The sequence below is a fragment of the Saccostrea echinata genome, unplaced genomic scaffold, assembly GCF_033153115.1.
Source record: "Saccostrea echinata isolate AGI-Se365-2 ecotype Australia unplaced genomic scaffold, CSIRO_AGI_Sech_v1 ptg000016l, whole genome shotgun sequence".
In the NCBI taxonomy this organism is placed as follows: Eukaryota; Metazoa; Mollusca; class Bivalvia; order Ostreida; family Ostreidae; genus Saccostrea; species Saccostrea echinata.
The window spans coordinates 29597182-29622624 of NW_026889765.1; the positions used below are offsets into that span (position 1 = coordinate 29597182).

General features: G+C 34.5%; 2 protein-coding genes across 2 annotated transcripts in view; one reads left to right on the top strand and one right to left on the bottom strand.

The window, feature by feature from the left end:
* Window positions 1–641: 641 nt before the first annotated feature.
* LOC133188652 (uncharacterized) lies at window positions 642–16635 on the top strand. The gene is made up of 18 exons (XM_061324158.1): window positions 642–737; window positions 1383–1487; window positions 1723–1788; window positions 1960–2165; window positions 2926–4209; window positions 4575–4668; window positions 4936–5102; window positions 5355–5526; window positions 8114–8563; window positions 8821–9041; window positions 10697–10738; window positions 10832–10908; window positions 12586–12760; window positions 13014–13243; window positions 14274–14390; window positions 14640–14785; window positions 15178–15321; window positions 16179–16635. Exons 1-18 carry the CDS (start codon window positions 650–652, stop codon window positions 16409–16411), a joined length of 4017 nt encoding a protein of 1338 aa, XP_061180142.1. The 5' UTR covers window positions 642–649; the 3' UTR covers window positions 16412–16635.
* A 3801-nt stretch (window positions 16636–20436) lies between these two features.
* The window catches only part of LOC133189114 (uncharacterized), a 94272-nt gene continuing 89265 nt past the window's right edge, over window positions 20437–25443 (bottom strand). Inside the window, exons 7-8 of the mRNA XM_061324541.1 lie at window positions 23842–24039; window positions 20437–21234 (exon numbers count right to left, since the gene is read on the bottom strand). Of these exons, the coding sequence (XP_061180525.1) occupies window positions 21002–21234; window positions 23842–24039 (431 nt within the window). The 3' untranslated portion in view covers window positions 20437–21001. The remainder of the gene's footprint in view (window positions 21235–23841; window positions 24040–25443) is intronic.

Genomic DNA, 25443 nt, shown 5'->3' on the forward strand with positions numbered 1-25443 from the left:
CCCGAGATCGGAGATAGGCTGGAAACACTGAAGGAGTCACGTGATTTATATTTCCGGTGTCAAGACTTCGAAAAGGAAGGTAAACCTTTAGACAATACGTCGTCAGAAACGAACTGCAATATAATTATTGTCATTAAAACGGTTAATTGTAATTATTCTCGTGCATTTCTCTAACGTAAATGTGTTTTCAGCGATTTCAACTCGAATTTCCTCTGTCGCATAATTTCACTTTCATTATATGCCAACATATTGAAAGTTTCCGAGAAAAATGTTATAGATAGTGATATTTTCTCAAAACTGAAATGTAAAATTGTCCTGATTGCATTGTTTTAACATGGTATAAATAGCCCAGAGGGATAGCTAAAATTAGGCCTTCAACCACCTTGCATGAAAACAAAAGCTGCATTTCTTTCTGGCATTCTTACAGAGACATTAAGTCCAGGTGCTTTAACATCTTAGAGAAACATCCTGGGTCTCATGACCTGTAATTTCCTATGATGAAACAGGATTGTATTGTTGAATTCATGGAAATATGTTGATTTTTTCATAATGCTGATGAAGAAACAGGCCAGAATATTAATAAATATTTTGTACATTTGAGTATCAACCACTGTAGCACCATTGTTTTCTAGGAACCTGAAGACTATACATGTGCATATGTGAACCAAAGAGAAAGCTGAAAAGAAACTATTCAGCAATGGAAAATTCCGAGTCTGCTACTATAGCCCACACTGAAGGTTTGGGTCTATTTATATCACATACTCATACTTAAAACAAAAAGAGAGTTTTACAGAGATTTATTAAAAAGATTCCACTATTTGGAAAAAAAATGTCTGATTCTCATGATCAGATGATGAAAGAAATACAGTTGAACTTCAGTATATTTTAAACATTGATATCTTGAATACATTGGATATTTCAAAGTGAGCTGGAAGTCCCAATCACTTTTTCTTTATGTGTTTTAGCCTAAATTGATATCTCGAATCCTTTTAAGTCTAGATGTTTTTTCTTGGCTCCATTGACTGTATCTAGAATATTTAGATATTATAATCACATTTTACTAATTTACACAATCCCTATTTTTTCATATATCTTAAGAATCATTTATTTGTAATGCTGCTTGTCATCTGTATTAAGTTGAATGTTTGTTTGTCATGCTAAGCAAATGATCCTTATGAATTTTTATCAAAAGTCAAAGGTCAAAGGTTTGTTTTATTGAACTATTTATTATACGTGTGGTCAGTATCTCGGGAGTCTTGTTGACCTCATCAAAAAATTCATACGGAAATGGATAATTTACAGAACACAGTAATATAGATATATGTTTAAAAAACTTTCCTAACGTTGTTAGATTGACCTACATTTTCATTTGATTTTGCTAGAAATGGAGGATTCGGGGGAGAGTGCGGCCGCGGCAGCTGGATCTTCAATGGAGGTGGCACCCAGCTCTATCATTGTACCCTCCTACTATTCTAAAGATGTCACCGGTTAGTTAATGTACATCAAAACAATGTAAAATGATAAAAAAATTATATAATTCCCAATTTTCAGATTCATTTGTTAAGATCAAGTCCTAAAATATAACATTTTGGGCCATATAATTGTTGGGACTAGTTTCCATTTAAATCTGTTTTGCTGTTATGTGTAGTGAAGAAATAACTTGATCTTTATTTGTTAGTCATTCTTTCCTTATTCAATCACGTTGCATGTTTTCATTTTTAGATCCCTATGCTATCCCAGGACAATGTGGACTGTACAACCTAGGAAACACCTGTTTCATGAATGCAGGTACAAGACAGTGCTGAGTCTCATACAATTCTTAACCATTGTTTCTGGCACTCTGGTTATAAAACTTTTCAATATATTATTAGGGACATTGTTGAATCTCTCAAATTGTACTTAACCAGTACTCTGATGTTTGTATGTTTTTAAAAGATGTCTGGCATTTCTTCGATTAAGGCTTACAAAGTCTGCTGTCCACCACACCACTCCTGAAGTTTTTCCTGGAGCAGTTTACACTTGAAGATTGTTCTCAGGACACACTGATCACTAATTTTCATCAACTGGTCTGCAAAATCTGGAGTGGGCGTTATACTATAGTATATCCTAGGGACTTCAAGAATGCCCTTGCCCTTTTTCATGTCCAGTTTCAGGATTACAGACAGGTATGTTGTGTGGAGCATACCAACATTTGGGTACTAGAAATAATCCTGTTACATTGTTACATAATCATAGAATAAAGTAAGCAGAATCTATAATTGGACAGTTCTTGGGTGTTCATTTTTATTATAACCCCCCCCCCCCTTGAAGTTTTTGGGGGTGTATATAGAAATCACCTTGACTGCCTGTCTTTAATTCTTTATGTGCATCCATCTGTCAATGCTATCATGTCTAGATAATAAATTTTCAATGGAGACAAACTGGAAGCTCATACTTTACACACATACATGTACTGCTAATGACCTTATGGTGCAATAAGACCTTAAACCAAGGTCATTTTTGCAAGTGTAAGACCACTGGCAGAAAAAATACTATGTGTCCAGTCCATAAGTTTTAGGCCACTTTTTCATTTATTATCAGCATAATGCCATGGAAAGCAGTACCTTATTTAAAATTGTATATCAAGTGTAAGTTGTCACTTGCTATTTTTTGAAAGACAATCATATCATGTAAGTCAGAGGGGGGAAAATTTACACTTTTTAGTTTACTTAGATACATGTATTTGAGGATTTTGCTGATAATTCTTTAATCCATACCAAAATCAAAAAGAATATGTGCATATTTGGGATTTTGCAATAATGCAATTTGAAAATACCAGTATTTCCATTTATTGATTTAGAAAAATGCTTTGTTGATATCAAGCCCACTGCTTCATCTAATATCAGTTTTGTACATGTAAATGTTGTTTAATGAATGTTGTTTCAGCATGACTGTCAGGAGTTTTTGGCCCTGTTTTTGGACACACTGCACCAGCAGCTAAAGAGTAAAGAAGAGGCAGCTCAAAACAATCTTCAGAATGTGTCTGCATTGGCAGAAAAAGACCAGCTCAATAACTCTGTCAGTGCCAAGAGTGTGAGTGATGATGAAAGTATGGTTACCCAAGATGCATCATCAGGATCCCTTCCTGTTCCTTTGTATGAGGACAGTGCCAATGTCAGCTACGTCATCCAGTCAGAACTTCCCTCACTTTTAAGGTCTGTTGTCAGAACAGATTCTAGTGGTGACTTAGAAAAATCTCAGTCAGATATGAATGAACTAGAACCAATTTTAAACAATGCCTCAAATCTGAAGCAACGAATTCCCAAAATTGAGGAGTTTTATGCCAAAGATACAAAAACTTTAAACACTAATGTTTTATCTGAGGATTTTGAAAAAGAAGACCTAGCAACAGATTCAGAAAAGTTTCCCAAACAGGAGCTAAATAACCATGCCGATAATGAGCTAGTCATGCATGCCCCTGTCGAGGCAGTGGCGATATCACCCAACAAGGAGGAAGCCACAAGAAAGGGACCCAAAAATACAAACATCCAAGCTGAGAAAATCAACAAGATGCAAAAAACTTGTGAAATGGATGCCGAAGGGGATGGTATTATAAAGAAAATGAAGTTTGAATGTACTGAGAAAAATTTTCAGTACAAAGCTTTGAGTAAGATTAACAAAGACTTTGAAATTAATGAACAGAACTTGAAACTGGCTAGTTTTGGAAAGGAGGGGGTAAATCTTATAAAAGACTTAGGAATTCTGGGTAGTTTGGACAAAGACATGTGTGACAGTATTATGAGGAGGACTCACCTGCTTGTAGAAGACACCTGTCCACCATGTGCTGCTCCAGATGGGGACCATCTCAGAACAGCTGGAGAAATGAAGCAGAAAAACAGTGAGGACTTTGTGCAGAGTATGGATGTACAAGTCTCCAAAAATGTGAAGACAAAGAAAACTCAGCTGTCTGAAAACAGCTGTAAAAAAATTAAATGTGAAATTAAACATGAAGGTAGCCCAGCTGATTCCATTTTATCAACTGATAACGAAGAAGATAAAGAGGAGGGAGGATTTCAGAATAGTGAGGCTACAGAGGTGGATCTACTGGAGCGTGATGAGGAAGTACAAGTTGATCCTGAGGAAGAAGCAGCAGAGAAAGCTTGGGAGAATTATATCAGGGACAATCACAGTATCATTGTCAGCACATTCCAAGGGCAGTTCAAGTCCACAGTAAGTACAGTCACAGTATCATTGTCAGCACATTCCAAGGGCAGTTCAAGTCCACAGTAAGTACAATCACAGTATCATTGTCAGCACATTCCAAGGGCAGTTCAAGTCCACAGTAAGTACAATCACAGTTATATTGTCAGAGCATGTAAGTCCACATGCAAGTCAACAGTAAGTACATCTATAATCAGAGTATTATTGCCGGAACTTTCCAAGGACAATTCAAGTCCACAATAATTTTGTTAAATGTAAAAGATAATAGAATTTACAATGACAGTAGCATCCACCAGCAAGCATTCTTATTAGAGTTCCTGTCATAATATTTAATTTTTTTCTTTGATATTAGTGATTTTTTTTTTTAATTACAGGTGGTTTGCTCTGAGTGTAACCATGTATCAGTGACCTTTGAACCCTTCATGTATCTCTCTGTACCATTGCCACATGCATCTGACAGGCAGTTATGTATGTACAAAATTTTGAACATTGCACATATACAAATTGATTCTAAGATTTACAAGCAAACCTTCAATTATGTTTATATGATCATAAGCATAGATCACAAAATTTGTCAGCACATGTTAAAGCTGTGAAGAAGTATCACCGATTCACTGTGCAAAACACCATAAGACAATGCTGGTTATTTTGCCTTTAACACAACCTACCACAAATGCTGGCTCACAGTACATTTTGATTTAATTTTCATTGAACATTTTAAATTAATTTTGACAGGTGTTCTTTATGTCCCTCTGGAAGGATCTCCAATGCGATACCTTATAACTCTACAAAAGTCTGACAAAATAAACAAAGTGAAGGAAGAACTGAAGACACTGATTGGTCGTCCTACTAGTGACATCATCATGGCGGAGACACTGGATCATCACATCTCAAGAATTCTGGTACATAATAATTAAATAACTGATTTAGTTATACCTGGTGCTCCTCATACATGCATGTTTTAGTTGTTGTTGCTGTTTGATTATATGGAATACTATGTTTGATATGTCCGAGGACAATGTATATATTTTTGTTTTCCTGTCTGATTATAATAGAAGATTATGTTTGCTAACCAGGAGGACAGTTTTATGATACAGTAACTGTATGTTGTTTTTGCTGTTTGATTATAATGGAAGTGTATGTTTCCTATGCAGGAGGACAGTGTTATGATACAGTATGTAAATGATGCCTCCCGAGTGGTGTATGCCTATGAAATGCCTCCCTGCCCCGTCATCACAACTGATGTACAGGATCCATCCCAATGTCTGGATTTCTCCTCTTTACAAGACCAACCTAAAGAATACAGTGTTACACACACTGTTACAGGTGATATGTAGTCACTGATTCTACATCAATTCAGAGTTCATGTACTGTAGACATATCTTATTTCATTGGGAAAAAAATTCTTTCTTTTTTTTTATTCAAAGCAATTTCATGTGGATCAATTTTCTTTGTTTTTTATCACTTAAAAAATAATAATTATTTCAGATTTTGCATATCAAGTCAGATAATAGTGCAGTAGTTTAAGGATGCCTGTTGGTATTAATATCTGTTTACCAACAAATCCACATTTGGTGAAACTAATTTGGCTTGGGTCTTCATTAAATCGTAAATTCTCTCTGTTGTTCAAAACTCAATTATATAAAGTTATAGAATTTCTCCAACAATTAGCATTGATTACTCTCTTTATAACATCCCAAATAAAGCCTTCAGTAGTCAAATGTAGGGTAACTTGTATGTTTATGAGGCAAACATTAAATTGTTACATAATCAAGCAGACAAGTTGTACAAAACAATTTGAGCAGATTAGTGTTTTATACAGTTAGAAATATTCTCAGGTGTCGTATTTAATGGAGCTTAAAGGACTTATCGCATGATTTTTCAAAAATCTTAATTTTATGAAAAAGATTATCTACAACCTTGTTCATTAAAATTCTGAATACAATAAACGTTGTTGAAAGCATATTTTAAGAGATATTGAGAGTTGAAATTCAAATACGGCAATATGCATATTTCAGTCGGATTTCGGCGAAATACTGCTCTGACGTCATAGGCGACAATTCAGTAATAGAGAGATGAAAAGTTGCACACTATTTACGAAGTTATCAACGACAAATGCAGCTTAATTATGAAAAATGATGAAAAAATTAATTCCTAACGTGATTTTCAATTACTATAGAAACATTAACTAGTTCTAAGGTATAAGAATTTTGAGATATTTTCGTTTTTTATTCCAAACATTTAGAATCTGTAGGTCTGATTACCGTAATTACGGTAATGTTTCGTGATCGGAAAATTATTTTTCAAGATCGCCATCCTTTACAAAACATTGAAAGCATACTTGCATAAATTAATATTATGTTAAAAACGAAGAATAACAAAGTTATGTTATATTAAATTTGTGAATCAAATAAGTTAATGCATGTGATAAAATGACAAATCAAATTGTATAATTGTGATGGCGAGTTTCTTCGTCTTCGCCGCGTCTCCCTCGCTATCGTCGCTGCTATTTTTACAATGTTAACGCATTTTTCAGATTATTTCTTGCTGACAATTCTAAAATATAAGGTTGGATATTAAATTTCATATCGATAAAATCAGTGATTTGGTCGTCCAAAACACAGAAAATTCAGGTTGTATCGCGTATATTTTAGTAAGATTTACGTGAAGAGCTGATCAGCCATTGTCGCCTTTGACGTCACAGGGTCACGTGATCGCTATCTAATTAACTTAGATTTTTAATTCAGGGGTTTTCATTTGAGTCAATAATTGGTTAATTACCGCGGTTTATCCTCAGTAAAAACACAAAATTTATAAACTGTGGTCATAAGGAACGTTTTACGCTTTTAATTTCAAATAATTTAGAAACATGCGATAAGTCCTTTAACTAATCCTTTTGATGGTGTACTGAGGGTGTAATTCACGAGATAATCAAGCCACATTGAATATACAAGCAGTAATTTCAATTTCTACACAAGATCCAAGTTTTGTAGGGCATGGGACAGGTTAACAACTATCCTTCTAGTCTTAACGATTGGTAGACTGTCTGCATGAGTGACCATGATCCACTGATAGACATGGGTTGATATCAACATCTATATCGTAAAATGAACATTTGTTAAAAAGTGCAAATGTATTTTATTTCACCTGTGTATATTTTTCCTAATTAATGATAAAAAAATCACATGTTTAAGAACAGCTTTATATTTATATGTACAAAGTATGATGGTACATGTACTGATAAAATTTGTAATTTAAAAAGGATTACGGATAACAAAATAATATATATTTTTAACTTTATTAAATCATGAGTTTCTGAAATAAAATAATTCATTTTGGAATTAATTTCTTTTACCAGACATGACAATAATGAAATTTAATCAGAAATGAAATATTCTACAGGATATGTACTTCTGATGAAGATTCACTATAGTACTAGATACCTTAATTTTTAGCTCAGTTGATCAAATGTCAAGGTCAAAATGTCAAGTTTATTGATTATAAATTAACGTACTGAAAAAATGTCTTATATAATGACTATATTTACTGAGCAGAAATGTAATAATAGTTGAACTATCGATAGGAAAGTATACTTGTGTACATAAAATGAAAAGGTGAAATAAGCATGTATTATTATTCCTTTACACACACATACATGTACGTTAAATTGCAATTTTCACAGATTAAGTTATTATAAAAAATAAAATTAATAATCACTACAATTTTCAACTCAGTCACAAAGGGGGAAACAGAGTTTTATTGTGAGAAATTTTTCTGCATATTTAATGTCATGTTGTATCTGTTTAATATTCAAGAAATCCACTTTCACTTATAACAATTTGTAATAACTGTGATTTTAGAACTTTTTTTATAATCTCTTTTTTGATTACTTCTGATATATTTTATATCACAGAGGGTGACATCTTTAGCAGCATGGGCACATTCTCAAAGCGGGATGTCAGTGATATAAATAGATACATGCAGTCATCGGATACAACTGGAAAGTTTAAGGATGCTCCTGAAAGTGAGTCTCACCTCAGGGGGTCAGAGTCTTGGGGTGCTTCCACGGGAGGTGACTTTGAGAGTACCACAGCTCTAGGAGAGTGGACTGATTCCAAAATTTCAGACAACTGGGGCAGTAGCCAAGGAGTAAGTAAATGGACACAGTCTGATTCTGATGACCTTCGGAAGAGCCTTAATGAGGTCATGGTGGATGTGCCAGGAGCTGGAATGTGGAACCAGAATTTTTCGGCAGGTCATAGTTCCCCGGTTCACAATACCAGCTGGTTGGACGGAAGTTGTGAGGTGGATGGGACATCTAACACAGCTTCTGGTTGGGATCTCACCCACACACTGCCAGTTGGTAAGACAATATTTACTTTGAAACTGGTAATTGATTGGCAGAATTTCTAGAACACATCAAAAATTCATATAATTATGTGAGTACTTTGCAGTCAAGCCATACCATCATGAGTGATGTCTTGTTGATATCTTAACCTTAAATTTTAGTTTGGGTTTGATTCCAGATTCATTGATTATTGTATTGAATGATATCATTTTGACACAGGTGACAGAAAGAATGCATTAGATATCTTAATAAGAATGATTCTTTTCCTGAAGATGACACCTTGATGAAAAGTGACCAGTTACCAGAGAGTGTTACTTGGGATTCCGGTGAAAACATGTCAGGTGCAGGTTGGGACTCCGGTGCAATACCAGCACAAGCTACTGTGGTGGCAGACAAATGGAAGTCCTGTGCAATTTGTTTAGAGGAGCTAGAGGACAGTGAACTTCTGTCTCACACAGGCTGTGGAGGGACGTTCTGTCAAATCTGTCTAGAGGTTAGTTGTCACATGGGGGGGGGGGGGGGGCGTTCTGTCAAATCCGTTAAGAGATTAGTTGTCACATGATCTGTGGAGAACATTCTGTCAAATCTATCTAGAGATTAGTTGTCAAACGGGCTGGGGGGTAGGAGGAACACATTCTGTCAAATCTATCTGGAGGTTAGTTGTCACATGGTCTGTGGGGGACATTCTGTCAAATCTATATAGAGGTTAGTTCTTTCAGATCAAGTTTAAGAGAGTAGGAGGTGAGGTACTTTATTTGTCACCTAGAGGCAGTGTCCATAGCAACTCTGATCTGAGCTGATCTGTCTGTTGGAATACTGGAATCAGGACTATAGCTTTTCAGACTTAGGAACTACATAAACACTGATAATGTTAATTTCTCCACCATGTGCATCACACATTCAGTGTTTTAAAGTTTTCATAGCAAACTAAAACAACTCTTACAAGGATATCTCTAGGGCTACTGATGCATTAATACATGTATATACAGGTCTAAAAATAATATTTGAATTGGACATTTTGGTCACCTCAGTTCACATACTAGTCATTTTGCCATTCCAATTCATTTTAATGCCTCATTTGGGCCATCCCAATTTAATTTTACTGGTAAGTAAAGCCATCTCAATTTAATTTGACTATTAAATCAGTTAGGCCAGGTTAACTTGTAAGTTTATTTCAAGTTATCTCCATCTCATTTATGTTAACTGTTCACTTGGGCCATCCCAATTCAATTTTGAGGGTCAGTTGGGCCATCCCAATTCAATTTTATTGGTCAGTTGGGCCATCTCAATTCAATTTTATTGGTCAGTTAGGCCATCTCAATTCAGTTTGACTGATCATTTTGGATATTCAAATTTAGTTTTTCTGGTCACTGAATTTCATAAGTCCAGATGACCTGTTGATATTGAAGTTTTAACAACCATTGGTCCAAAAGACATGTATGTTTCTAGGCCAGTATTGATGAAACTTACATGTATACATGTATGAAAGGCATATTGTGCTCTACATGTTTATATACATTATGACTTCATTAGAATAAAGCCACATTCAAGGTATATATTTTAACAGATGAACATTTAAAATGCCAGAAAAAAATTAGTTAATCCAAATCATTCAGACAGATTAGAATTCTGATATATTTTTAAAGCTGGAACTTTACACTGGTTCATTTTTTGTGAACTGTTGTAAAAGAACTAATGAAATTGATGCAATCAAAATTATTGAAGTAAGACAGATACATATAGGATCTCCAATGATTTGTAGTTGGATATGATTTTTATCCAACGAGTTGTGTGTTTTTTATCCCCGAACCTTGTCAAGGGGATAAAAACACACGAGTTGGATAAAAGTCATATCCAACTACAAATCATGGGAGATTCTTTTTATCCCATGTTTAATACTTCACAAACAATGTTTTACACTGTTTTATATAGGACTCCACTTTATTTTACTTCATCACGCTAACGCAAAAACCATTGTGACGTCACAACTGCACTTAACTGTGGGATATGAAAAAAATATCCAATGAGACATATCCACGGGATAAAGGGGTAAACATGGGATAAAATCATGTACATTAAAACAGAGATATTACTAATGCTGTGAATGACATGTTATCACTGACTGACTGTGTGATTCTTTATTAACAGATGTCTATTAAGCACTATGGGGAGGAGAGTTATGTTTGTCCGGTAAGTCTCCAACTTTACTTCAGCTTACAATAATCCATTGAAATTTAAATAAAGTCCATAGTGTTTTAACGGTAGCCTTTTTATATGTACTAGGTGTGTTCTACTGCTGCTGTTCTGACTAAAGACTTCTGTCCTGTGGATGGAGGATCATCTTCAACACAAAATTTACGGTCAGTTTGAGAGTGTTTGTACTGTCAGTGGAATGTTTGTCAGTGTGAAGTATGTGTACTGTCTGTGGAATGTGTGACAGTGTGAAGTATGTGTACTGTCTGTGGAATGTGTGACAGTGTGAAGTATGTGTACTGTCAGTGGAATGTGACACAGTGTGAAGTATGTGTACTGTCAATGGAATGTGTGACATATGTGTACTGTCAGTGGATTGTGTGTGAAGTATGTGTACTGTCAGTGGAATGTGTGTCAGTGTGAAGTATGTGTTCTGTCAGTGGAATGTGTGTCAGTGTGAAGTATGTGTTCTGTCAGTGGATTGTGTGTCAGTGTGAAGTATGTGTTCTGTCAGTGGAATGTGTGTCAGTGTGAAGTATGTGTACTGTCAGTGGAATGTGTGACAGTGTGAAGTATGTGTACTCTCAATGGAATGTATGTTAGTGTGAAGTATGTGAACTGTCAGTGGAATGTGTGTCAGTGTGAAGTATGTTTACTCTCAGTGGAATGTGTGTCAGTGTGAAGTATGTGTTCTGTCAGTGGATTGTGTGTCAGTGTGAAGTATGTGTTCTGTCAGTGGATTGTGTGTCAGTGTGAAGTATGTGTTCTGTCAGTGGAATGTGTGTCAGTGTGAAGTATGTGTACTCTCAGTGGAATGTGTGTCAGTGTGAAGTATGTGTTCAGTCAGTGGAATGTGTGACAGTGTGAAGTATGTGTACTGTCAGTGGAATGTGTGACAGTGTGAAGTATGTGTATTGGCAGTGGAATGTGTGTTAGTGTGAAGTTTGTGTACTGTCAGTGAAATGTGTGTGAATTATGTGTACTGTCAGTGGAATATGTTTTAGTGTGAAGTATGTGTACTGTCAGTGGAATGTGTGTGAAGTATGTGTTCTATCAGTGGAATGTGTGTCAGTGTGAAGTATGTGGACTGTCAGTGAAATGTTTGTCTGTATGAAGTATGCATACTGTCAGTGGAATGTGTGTCAGTGAGAAGTATGTGTACTCTCAGTGTGAAGTATGTGTACTGTCAGTGGAATGTGTGTTAGTATGAAGTATGTGTACTGTCAGTGGAATGTGTGTTAGTGTGAAGTATATGTACTGTCAGTAAAGTGAGTGATGAAGGATGTGTAAATCTCAAATTGATGTCATTGTAAACTTTGTCAAGGTTCAGTGGAATTAATGTTAGTGTTAACTATGGATTGAGTATCCATGAAAGAATGTCCAGTGGAATTGACAGAGTGAGGTGTGTCTAAAGTTAGGTGAAGGAAAATCAATTTATAGTACTAGAATGTATAAGGTCAGAGGAATGGAGAAGATATCAGGTTCATTACTGCCTTTTTTATTCCCAGTGCCAATAATGCTATGGATTTTTAAGGAGTGGATTTTTTTGGTAATATTATTTAACATTTTTTTTAAAGAAAAAATGATTCATTGATTTTATGTTAGATTAACCTTGATTTAACAAGGTGCCATTGTAAGTGTTGACTGTGTTGATCTTTATGTCTAGGATCACTATTATTTGACATGGGTCCTTTCAAGCAAATGTCAACATAGAAGTTCACAATTGTATGATATTTATTAAAGTGGTATGAGGTTTAATGTTTGTCTCTACTCCTTGGAAAGTTGGAATGAAAAAAATATCTACAGTTGATCCATTCTAATTTGCTGCTGCTACTTATTTTCAGGCTGTTGGCTGTTCCCGTCTCCCTAAGAGATGAAGTTGGTTCTTGTGCTAAATTAGTAGGACATCCTAGACTTGTTTACTTATACAACACAATGAGCGGTGCTCAGTTGTATGAGTGTATACTCAACTTGTTTCCGGTGTTGGCTCAGTGTACTATTGTGTTAACAGATGGACAGGTAGGATTAAAAAATTTGACTTAAATTGTTTTTCAATTGAACTCAAAAAGAAAGCAATTTTGAAGATAGAAAAGTTTTTTTTTCATTCTAGATAAAGCAATAAGACCTTATAGAATGTAACAGTTTGAATTTGTATAGTATAGTGATTTTGTAAAAGAAGAGATTCTTATTATTACTAAGTTTCTGTTAATACAGTATGTTATACTGTGTGTAATACGGACCCCTCAAAATGGCTATTTGTCTGACTTAACAGGGATTGCGCTGTTCACGGTGCCAGTATTCTGACCAATGTCAGGGGTGCCCCATCTCCAGGGATTCCCAGATACACCTGCGCCCAGGTGATTGTCTGTCTGTGTGTCTGAGTGGACTATCACAGACCTGTATAAATGACCTGGAGGGCTTTCTGGACCATGAAACAATGGAAAACCTGCGACCAGAAAAATCTCTTTCGATTTACGATTGTCTACAAGCTTTCACTGACAGGTAAATCTCTTGTTTTTCTTAATTAGTATACTTGTGAAAGATCAGAAGTGTTATAGTGAGTCCCATGGTAACACCATCATCACTTTTTGCATTATATCTCTAAGTATTAAATACCTGAGATTTCAAACTAGATTCCATCATTAGATCTTTTTTCCCCCAAACTTTCTGCATTGGTAGGAACCCTTGAGTTCAACTAGTATACATGTACTGATACAACAGAAAATTCAAAGTCTGAAGGGATTTAAAGTTACAAGAAGGATCAGCACCTGGGAAAGGGATTCATTTCTCATTGCTTGCCATCAACAGTACCACAGTACAAATTCGAATCAAATTATGTTACACTCAGATAATCTATGGAAATAATAACTCCCTTGTATACCTGACAGCAATGGCTGAAATATATATATGTAAATTTCTGTAGACTGAAAAATTGTGTCATGCATGTTTGTATCTAATCTGTCTAAAACTCAACTGTAATGTTTAATGATATTTTCATTTGAAGCAAGTGAAAATTTATTTGATATTATAATATTTAAAATGTTTTGGAAGCACTCACATTGGACAAACTATAATCTTGTCCATTTGTCTATCTGTAAAACTTGCAGGTAAAAAACAGCCAGGCTGCAGTGTGTATTTTATATCAATCATCCATTTATATGCTGTAGATTGAATTTGTTGAAAAATTGCTTTAAGTTTATAGGAGTTTTAAAATTATTTTCCATGAACAAGAATGTGACTTAAGCACAGCTTATAAGAATTTAAAAAAAAATAGAAATAGTACAATCCCACATTAACCTTTCTTTAGCTATGTCAGGTCCAAACCAGTGGATTTCTGATTTATCAATGAATCAAGATATTTGTAAACCTTGTGTTTTAGTTTACATGCAGTGCATGATTTGAAAGTAATGATGTGGCCCACTGGACATTTATTAAATGTTTCTGTTGTAATGTCTGACTTGATCAAGGTCTGTCTATTTGTAAGAATTCATGACAAACAATGAAAATTGAAACAACTTCTTGTGTTATGCAGTGAAGATCTGGATGAACACAACCCTTGGTATTGTCCTCGATGCCAAAGGAACCAGTGTGCAAAGAAAACTATAACCGTCTGGCAGTACCCAGACACACTCATTCTACACCTTAAAAGGTAATTCTTGTATGTCATAAGTGCAATCATGGGAAAGAAATGACCAGAGACAATTTGATACAAATTTAGACAACATGTACCTCAAAATTTGTAAATCTTATTCTTATTTTTGAAAAAGTGTGGCCATGATTAAAGTTGCTGCTGTCACCAGAAATAAGGGAAAAAAGAAATGATTTTAAAAAGTTAAAGTTAACATATTTCTCAACAACTCATGGGCTTGTAAGTGATTCTGATTTTTTTTTTTTTCAGGTTTGTGTATCATGACTTATCAAGTAACAAAGTAGATGCAGAGGTTATATTCCCCCTGGAGGACCTCAATCTATCCCAGTATACATCAGGACCTGACTCAGGAAGTTTGACCTATGACCTCTACAGCATTGTCTGCCATTTTGGGGGTAAGCTGAATTTCACTAGGACAAGAGACAGATAATTTTTCTCCCATGTAAAGTTGTTTGAATTTTAACTATGTAATATGCACCAGTGATTGTCAAATCTCAGACATGGACTTAAGAATGATTCAAGATACTATATGTTAAAGTTGAAGTTGCAGATTTAAACTTCTTAATACATGTACATTCGTCTGTAGTAACACTGTAGACACACCATCTTGCTTTGGTTTTAACATTTCAGTGTTCACAAGACCAAAGTTTGTCTACAGCTCCCAGAAATTTTCATTTGACTTTAAGTTAGCATGTATAGATATTTCTAATTAACAGTAAACTATGTTGAGTTTTGTTGTATGATTAAATTAAAAATGTCACAATGACACAATTCATTGTTTTAACAGGTGCCAATGCAGGTCACTATACCACTTTTGCTAAGCATCCTTTGAATGGTCAGTGGTTTTATTACAACGACGAATCTGTATCCCACCAGACACCCAAAAAGGAGGATTATAAAAACGCCTACATATTGTTTTATAACAGACAAGGTGAGGATTATAAAAACGCCTACATATTGCTTTATAACAGACAAGATGAGGATTATAAGAATGCCTACATATTGTTTTACAATAGACAAGGTGAGGATTATATAAACGCCTACATATTGCTTTATAACAGACAAGGTGAGGATTATATAAACGCCTACATATTGCTTTATAACAGACAAGGTGAGGATTATAAAAACGCCTACATATTGCTTTATAACAGACAAGATGAGGATTATAAGAATGCCTACATATTGTTTTACAATAGACAAGGTGAGGATTATAAAAACGCCTACATATTGTTTTATAACAGACAAGGTGAGGATTATAAAAACGCCTACATATTGCTTTATAACAGACAAGATGAGGATTATAAGAATGCCTACATATTGTTTTACAATAGACAAGGTGAGGATTATAAAAACGCCTAAATATTGTTTTACAATAGACAAGGTGAGGATTATATAAACGCCTACATATTGTTTTACAATAGACAAGGTGAGGATTATAAAAACGCCTACATATTGTTTTACAATAGACAAGGTGAGGATTATAAAAACGCCTACATATTGTTTTACAATAGACAAGGTGAGGATTATAAAAATGCCTACATATTGTTTTACAACAGATAAGGTATGCTGTTCAAGCTGCTACAAATTGATATGTGGATTGTAACAAAAAATGATGTATGCTTCAAGTTCTGTAGATAATATAGGACTCATTGCAGAAAATTATTAGTGAAATGCTCTTTGTTTACAGTCAGTGCATGGAGTCTTATAATTTTAGGTAAAATTTCTACTTTAACAGTATTATCATGACATTAACTTAGATAAAGTGTAATCTGACTTACTGATTTACAGGTACAGATGTTAAGTTTGATTTGCCTAAAATTCCAATGGACCAATCAAGTTTACTGAGAGAAACTCAGAACAACAGATCTCGACCAGCAGCAACATCCATTCCATTGAATTCAGGGCAGCCATTAGTTTATGGACCGTTAAATATTGATCAAATATCTGATGATCTCAAGAACCAAACTGACTATGATGAACTGGAATACTCTTCTCCAGACGAGAAGAAAATGATGGAGTAGAGCTGTCCAGTTTTTAAATTCTTCTTTGTTATTTGTTTTGTTTATGCATGTATTGTCTATTTGTGTGCCAGCAGTTGAACACAGTTTTCCTTTAACAATTTATTTTCCTGGCAAAGCATTTGTTACATGACAGTGCTTCAGGTTAAAAAGAAAAGGCTGACTATGAACTGTGACCTCAATATTTATGTTGTTGAACAATGTAATAAAGAGATTATTGACTTGAAGATATGATAAAAAAAAAATCTGTGTACATTATTACTGTGTAATGCAGATTACAGAAACTTCATAAGCAGTTTTCTTAAGAACAGAATCATGAGTTTGGTACTATATGTCCTTCATTTTAGCAACCACACTACTTGAATAATTGTGGTAAAGGTTTTCATTTGATCAAAAAATTTTAAAACTTACATTTAAATCTGGCTATTGAGAAGGAAATTAGATGTTACCAGTCGTGCTCCCTGTGATTTTATTGTGGAAGGTTACTGGAGGAATATGTGTACTAAATAAATAAATATACACTTATAAAATGCATTCAGGTATGTAACTTAACACTTTTCAAGTACACACCTATTCAGTTTTCAAGGAGAATAAAACGAACTTATAAAAAAAACAAACTCTTAGCTCACCAGGGGCTCCTTCTTTAAATTGGTCTGAGTAAAATTTTTTTATCATCATCAGTTGTTCTTATTTAAAGCTGAATCTACCTTGTGTGAATTTTAATGATTTATTTTCAGTTTTGAAAGAGGTAACATTTTTATTTCTGTTTGGACAGTGGACGTTTTTCTGTTGATGAAATCAGTGTTGTATTTACTAACAGTGTCTTGCATAACACCAAGCTGTTTTACCGTTAGTATACAGTTAAAGTATATCATTGAGAGAGTCGGCAAGATTTCAGTTACCCAAGAGCAAGCCTATTTCCCGGGGTGAAGCCGTGGAAAGTTGGCTTCCTCAAGGGGAACTGGAATCTTGCAGACTCCCTCTATGGTATACTTTAACTGTTTTATTATATTGATACAAAAATTAGACCAGTTAACTCGTAAAGTTTTGCAATTTTATTATATACGCAGTGCGATTATAAGTTGTGCAGTGGAATTATCGGTTACCCAGAATGTAGATAAAATAAATGAATAAATTCAATAGAAAGGCATTGTATTTAAATACATGGTCTATAGAATGCATGAATCTACAAGCAAAATTCTGTTTATTAGGCCCCACCTCCTTGTAGGTAATTTTAACTGAGCAGCATTAATTTATGAATATTCATGATTTTATTTGGAGCATATTGGAACTTTTCATATGATTAAAAGAAATTTTGAGTTGTTCCAAATAGGTGTATACGAGTTCATCAAACTGATGCACCTTTTTTGCAGGGAAACATTTTTTTTTTTGGTGATTTTCAGGGAATCAGCAAATATCAATTTACTCTTATTAAGTGAAAAATCAGTAGAGGTATAATTATATTAATACTTCTCTTTACCACTCAAATAGGAAAACAAGAATATAACCTATCATCACTCATTTACCCACAGTAAATTTGTTAAGATTATTTCCTGAATGTTTTACAGTAATACAAATAATGAATGTATCAGGAAAAACAAAATTTAGCTACAGTGTATTGCCATTTGAGTTGACTCTGGTATATAAAACACATTTATCTCTTCCCGATTAAAGAATTAGAATGAGTTGTATTTAATACAATGATCAAGCTGAGCTTGAGCTTTGACTTTCTAGAATTTAATAAATGAAACATGTTTACCTATGAAGTAAGTGACATATTCTTATCAACATTCAGAACTCATTGACAACATGTAGGTGGATTGAGGATATGGTTATAGGGGCCAGGTGTTATACAAAATACCTCATAACATCTTCATATTTCTGAGTGTATTGTGGTACTGTTTCCTGTGCATAAAAACCATGGTGTGGATTACCAATGGGGGAATATTCACCAAATCATTTGTGTGCTTCAAAAATGTAGAGTATGTCCTGATTAGTTCATATTATAAGCATCCCAGCATGCATTGTGGGATATGTAATTATGAAGCATGCAGTGAGGATGTGTTATCATGAAGCAGGCAGGAGGGTAATATCAAGTTTCTACAATGTCCATACATAAACTTGCTTCTTTCATTGTCTTGCTTTTAACTGTGATATTTCTTAATATTCAAAGCTGTATTTAAATCTGGGAAATATATCCCATGAGGTAATATTTTTATCACTGTGTTTGAGATTTTATTTTCTGGGTCTATAGAATGAGTTTTTTTTTAACACATTTTAAACAATATCATGTTAAATATTTTGGTCAATAAATGTTTTTATTAGAATTTGTTTACTTTGTAACGATAAATTTTGACAAGCATATTTTTTTGTTTGAACTCCTGAAGAAAAAGGTGTTTTTTTTCCTATGTGCTCAATAGAGGTACAGCTTTACAAGCTATTGCTGTTGATGTGACTGTAGACAATTAAAAAAAATGACTTTTAGAAGTCTTCTAACTACTTTATTTTGCAATAATGTTACATACAATAACAGTACTCTTTATAAAGCAGGGTCTGAATTTCCAGGTTAAGATGATTGGAATAGATCAACTTTTACAGTAAAACAATTGTGTAGTATAAAAGTTGTCAGGGAAAATAAAACCAATACTGTTACATGAATATTGAAAATAATTAAAGATAGCAGAGTTCAGAATATACTGTTAAACAATTACATGTATGTTACCTTTATTTATTTAACATGTGGAACTATCAGATTTCAAATAAATTCCAAGAATTTATCACTTTGTGACCAGTAAATAATAGTGTAAAAGCAGAAAGTTTCTGAGGGTAAAATTTACCTGATTGTGTTCCAAAAGATTTTGTGAGCTGGAACTTAATTTCCTTGTTGTAATAATAACCTTAAAAGATTATAACATAAAAAATTTTATGATAAAATTTATCCCCAGTGAATATTTCTGATTTTACAGTATGTGACCTGATTATACTTCTATATTTGTCTGCAATCAAAGAAGTTAAGAAACTACAACCCTCACCTGAGACACATGTACATCTCTGTTATTTGCTCCAAGTGTGACACCTCAGGCCTGTTCAACAGAGCGAACTTTCGCGAGCGCTCGCGAACATTTCTGTTGGAAAAATAAGGAATTTAAGAGAGCGCTCGCGAACGTTCGCTCTGTTGAACAGGCCTCTCAACAGTACATAGGATTGACTATTGACATATTGGTATTCTTGTAATGCTAATTCACTGCAATACTATACCAAAATATTGAATTTGAAGCTACAGACATTTCCCCATGTTCTGAAGTGAAAATTTTGACCGGTAGCAACTACAAATGATTGAATTCCATTAATGGTATTATACAGTGTATTACATTTAGTGGATGCCTTACACAGAAAATTATTTCAACAAAATATTATTCCATGGTAAAAAGAAATGAGAATGCAGTGTTAATTAGTGTAGGAATTTGATAATTATCTCCTCACACAACAAACTGCAGAGGGAATATAGCTTCAGGAATGTGTACTGGGGGTGTGTGTCCATGTACAAGCTTGTGGGCAAGATTGAAACACTAGCATTTAGGATCATCCTACTTTGCATACATTTTTACAAATGTAATAGGTCAAAGCCTGTTTAATTTCAAGGATATTTGCAAACAAGTTAACATAATTATTGAATTCAGTCTTTGAGTACATTATAATTAATGTACATCAAGGTATCGCTATAACTCAAATTTGATTTGCTAGTAAAACATTGGAAGTGAGTGACATTTTATTAACATCAGTGACCAGTCATCCTTATTCTGTTCAATTTTACAAAATGACTCATTATATTCTAAAAATATTTTCTGTAGCAGTGAATGTTCCGCATGGTGGTGCTCTTGTTAAAGATTTGATACTGCCATGAAAATGAATTTTTATTTACATATAGAAATCTGAAGGTATTCTGGTACTACATTGTATAATTTTTTTTCCTTTAGAAGTATTTGTCAGATATAAAAAGTTCAAAGTATGTGAAAATAAAAAATGAATAGTAAAATAATTAGGCTTTTAAAATGTTTATTACATATAACATATTACAATAGAAAATCCCCCAAGATCATGTGTATCCACATACTGGACTTTACTCATTGTAATGTCCTGTAAAAAGTTATGAATTCTCCAGGAGAACTTGAACACAGATAATAAAACACTATTAAAAAGGTTCTTTTTGGAATGTACCTGAGTATAATTACTCGGAGAGAACATCTGGGTATGGCTTCTCAAAGAGAGCCTGTGCACACTAGTAGATAAGTAAATGTGTTAAATTCTCGGGAAGTTTGAGTTGTCCATAGTGGCATACATAAAAAAGTAAAATTAATATAACTATGGTAACACAAATTCTCCAAAGCATACACCCATATTTCCCTGGGAGATAACAATGACTAGTAAATTCACATTTATTCACAAGATCTTGTGTAGATTAAATGTTATGTGAATCCAGATGTTTCAGGAACAGCACAGACTGAATGACACTTGTACAATGTAAACTAGTTCTAAACTAGTGCTTAAAACATTTTCCAGAATGAGATCACTGAATGGTACAGTCTGTTGTCATTAATAACCTGTATAGGAATAGCTTTGTTGTGAAGAATCGTAATACCCTGCTCCATACTGACTCGGGGGTGCCTGACCATACAGAGAACTAGGGTATCGGGACCGCCCAGGCCCTGAAACAGCACCTGATCTGTGTCTTTGTTCTTGCTGTGCAATTGGTAAACCTCCTTCCTGTACAAGTTTCTTCAAAGCAGTGAAGTGCATTTTGGTCATAATCTGTAAATCTTCTAACACTGCAAAGAAATGATTGCCAAATTTAAATGATTGCATGAATTTCATTCACCATCAGCATTAAACACACTGACATATTTAAATCTTCAACTTGGCAGAACTTTAATTTTGGTTAAAAAAAAAAATTCCTTCAATAAAAAAACTTCATCCATGGGCCACATCACTCACCTGAGCACATTGGCTAGGAAAAAGCAGAAATAAGTTCAGTACTGAAAAGTTTAATACATAAGTGGTCAAAAATTAACACCCTGAAAGGGGGGGGGGGGGAGAGAGAGAGAGAGAGAGAAAGGGGACATGATTTGTATAAACTTGAATCTACATTTACTGAAGATGCTTCAATATTTCTTTGACTAATCATGGCTTTAGAAGAATTTTGAAGAATTTTCCCTATATGTTTGATCTTTTACTGTGGCCCCGCCCTACCTCCCATGGACATGATTGAACAGATTTAAATGTACACCATGGCCGTAGGAACTGGGGGGGCCCCCCCCCCAATAATTTTGCCGATATACAGATTACTATAGATTACTATAGTAAACAGTAAACTTAGATACTATATGCTTGTGCCCCCTCAATAGAAACGTCTGATGACCTTTTTTTCTGGGTTTTTTTTTTTGCTATTTTTTTTTCTTTGCTTGTCAGGAAATTTTTGGTAGTGCCCCCTCTACTGTCAACTGAAAATGTATGACTGTGCCCCCCCCCCCAAACTGAATTTGCTTCCTATGGGCCTGTACACTACCTGAGGATACATCTGAATTTATATGACTGATCATGGCTTTGCTGTTCTTGAGAAGACGACTTAGATTTTTCTATATATTCCATTGTATAACTTTGATCCCCTGTTGGGCCCCTCTCTACTCTCGAGGGTCATGATTTGAATAAATTTGAATCTACACTATCTGAGGATGCTTCAATATTAATATGACCAATCATGGCTTTGTTGTTCTTGAGAAGAATTTTTTAAAGATCTTTCCTATGTATTCTTATGTAAAACTTTAATCCCCCGTTGTGTCCCCACCCTACACCCAGGATTCATGATTTGAAAAAAAAACAACTTGAATTTACACTATCTGAGGGTGCTTCCAGTTAAGTTTAATATTTTCTGGCCCTTTGGTTCTTGAGAAGGTCTTTTAAAATACGCCATTAATTTTTCACAAATTCATAATTATCTCCCCTTTGAAGAAGGCATGGCTCTTTATTTGAAAAACTTGAATCCACTTTACCCAAGGATACTTTGTGGCAAGTTTGGTTGACATTGGCCAAGCGGTTCTTGAGAAGAAGTTGAAAATGTGAAAAGTTTACAGAGGGACGCCGGAAAAAATGTGATAAGAAAACCTCACTTGAGCCTTTGGCTCAGGTGACCTAAAAAACCTTGACATTTTCAACAAATAATGAAATTCAGCACAATAAATTTTACCAAACCATTGTCAAATTTTGAAATTTTAAAAACTTTGAACTGTTTATCATTTTTGAATTTTGTAAGTCATAACAAGGTAATTACTATTGCTGGGACATGTTCAGCCCCTAGGATCTGAGTTGTACTATGGTGCATACATACTCAAGAATAAAAGTTGGTATTACCAGAGGTTCACAGAAGATAGGGGAATCCTTACCTATCCTGTGTAAGGCCTGTCATCTGAGATACTGAGGAATATTTACTTACCGTAACCTGTATAAGGCCTGTCATCTGATTTACTGAGGAATATTTACTTACTGTAACCTGTATAAGGCCTGTCATCTGATTTACTGAGGAATATTTACTTACGGTAACCTTTATAAGGCCTGTCATCTGATTTACTGAGGAATATTTACTTCCCGTAACCTGTATAAGGCCTGTCATCTGAGGTACTGAGGAATATTTACTTACCGTAACCTGTATAAGGCCTGTCATCTGAGGTACTAACTAAAGGAATAATTACTTACTGTAACCTGTATAAGGCCTGTCATCTGAGGTGCTGAGGAATATTTACTTATCGTAACCTGTATAAGGCCTGTCATCTGAGATGCTGAGGAATATATACTTACCGTAACCTGTGTAAGGCCTGTCATCTGAGATACTGAGGAATATTTACTTACGGTAAATACCGTGACCTGTATAAGGCCTGTCATTTGAGGTACTGAGGGATATTTACTTACCGTAACCTGTATAAAGCCTATCATCTGAGGTACTAAGGAATAATTACTTACCGTAACCTGTATAAGGCCTGTCATCTGAGGTACTGAGGAATATTTACTTACCGTAACCTGTATAAGGCCTGTCATCTGAGGTACTGAGGAATATTTACTTACCGTAACCTGTATAAGGCCTGTCATCTGAGGTACTAACTAAAGGAATAATTACTTACTGTAACCTGTATAAGGCCTGTCATCTGAGGTGCTGAGGAATATTTACTTATCGTAACCTGTATAAGGCCTGTCATCTGAGGTGCTGAGGAATATTTACTTACCGTAACCTGTATAAGGCCTGTCATCTGATTTACTGAGGAATATCTACTTACGGTAAATACCGTGACCTGTATAAGGCCTGTCATTTGAGGTACTGAGGGATATTTACTTACCGTAACCTGTATAAGGCCTGTCATCTGAGGTACTAAGGAATAATTACTTACCGTAACCTGTATAAGGCCTGTCATCTGAGGTACTGAGGAATATTTTCTTAAGTGTTTGTACCATGGCCCCTGTCTCCAGCACTTGCTCTGATAAAGGTAAAGAGGAGAAATACTCCATGTCCAGTTCAAATGGATTCTGTGGAGCAGGGTAGGTATTCAGCTTGACTAGTTCTGACACAATGTCATACAGGCTAACATCTGCAGTTAAACACAACATCATTATACACTGGAATTATCAGAGGTGCCAGAAAGAGAATATGCCTGAGGGCCACAATGAGTACCTGACTTGCAAAAACATTCAGTACCTTATAAATCTTTCACATGTATCTTTCACATGAACTCAGAAATTTAATATTTCAAAGAACCAGAAGTCTATGAAAAGACAGTTGCTCTAATGGTCTGTACTTAAAACAAAGGAAAAGAAAAGAAGCACTTGGACTTGAAACTTTGCAACAGCAATAAATAGAATAATGATCCTTGGTTTAGTCTCTTTTTGAGGCAAGTTTAATATGTAATCATACTAAAACTGTAGGAGGAGTCCCTTTTGATAGAATTTCACAAATATTTCTTTATTTTAGTTATGGCAAAACCATAATCCATATGTCGAAATCAAAAAAACAATAAACAGAAATTTGTACCTTAGTGTAGTCTATCTGTGTAGAAAGATTTATTGACATCCGACAAAAACTGTAGGAGGAGTTGAAAGAAATTGAGTTTTGAAAGAAATTTTTCAGTATGATTTATTCTTAATTCAAAACATTTCCAAGTTGGATTTTTTTGTGTGGGAAATACATGCCCTCCCCAGGAGAAAAAAAAATACCTAGACCTACCTTTGATTTTATTAACTCGATTGTAGGTTTGCATCTTACAGTGTTAGGCATGTGTTACTTATACTGAGCCAATGAAAATTATTTCACTGATATACATATAAATACGTTAGCAATCACACAGCAGCACATACATGTATTGTGATGTAGCTGCTTTTCTGAGGCATGCATGGCACTGGTTGCTGGAGTCTCTTATTAAAATGATTTTATTTTTTTTAAATTAAGAAAACCTAACTTCTCTTGAACCCACAGCACACTGTTCTCTGGAATCTATCATTATTTAAAATAATTTTTTTTTTTTTATTTAAGAAAACATTAATTTCATTGGTGGATGAAAAACATTCATGGATAATTAAAATAATTGTGCTCATCATTCAGTAAATTTGATAATTAACTAAAGTTGTCTTGAATTTTGGTTGAGTCTTGGGTTGCCTTAGGGGCAAGCTTTCCTGATTCCAACCTCTCTATTAGAGTATTAGTAGTAAGAATATGTGTTTATACGTGAAATATTTAATTAAATATAATGTTAACACTCTTATAGATAAGTAGATCTTTTAATGATATTATGTTATTTTCAAATCTTTCTAATTGTAAAGGTGTCTTCCTTCTATCCCTTAATTTGAAAAAAAAAAACCTCAAAATCCCTTCACCTGAAGATACCTTAGAGCATGTTTAGTTGAAATTGTCTCAGTGTTTCTGGAGAAAAGGCAAAACAAGAACAAGTCATCCTTGATAGAAAAAAAAACCAAACAGATGGCAGAATTCACCTTGATAA

What these genes read in the sequence shown, in the direction of transcription:
- LOC133188652 (XM_061324158.1), top strand. Translation starts at nt 650, where the DNA reads ATGTGCATATGTGAACCAAAGAGAAAGCTGAAAAGAAACTATTCAGCA. An exon ending in CTATTCTAAAGATGTCACCG is followed by an intron (nt 1,488 to 1,722) that starts GTTAGTTAATGT and finishes TTTCATTTTTAG; the next exon opens with ATCCCTATGCTATCCCAGGA. An exon ending in AGTTTCAGGATTACAGACAG is followed by an intron (nt 2,166 to 2,925) that starts GTATGTTGTGTG and finishes ATGTTGTTTCAG; the next exon opens with CATGACTGTCAGGAGTTTTT.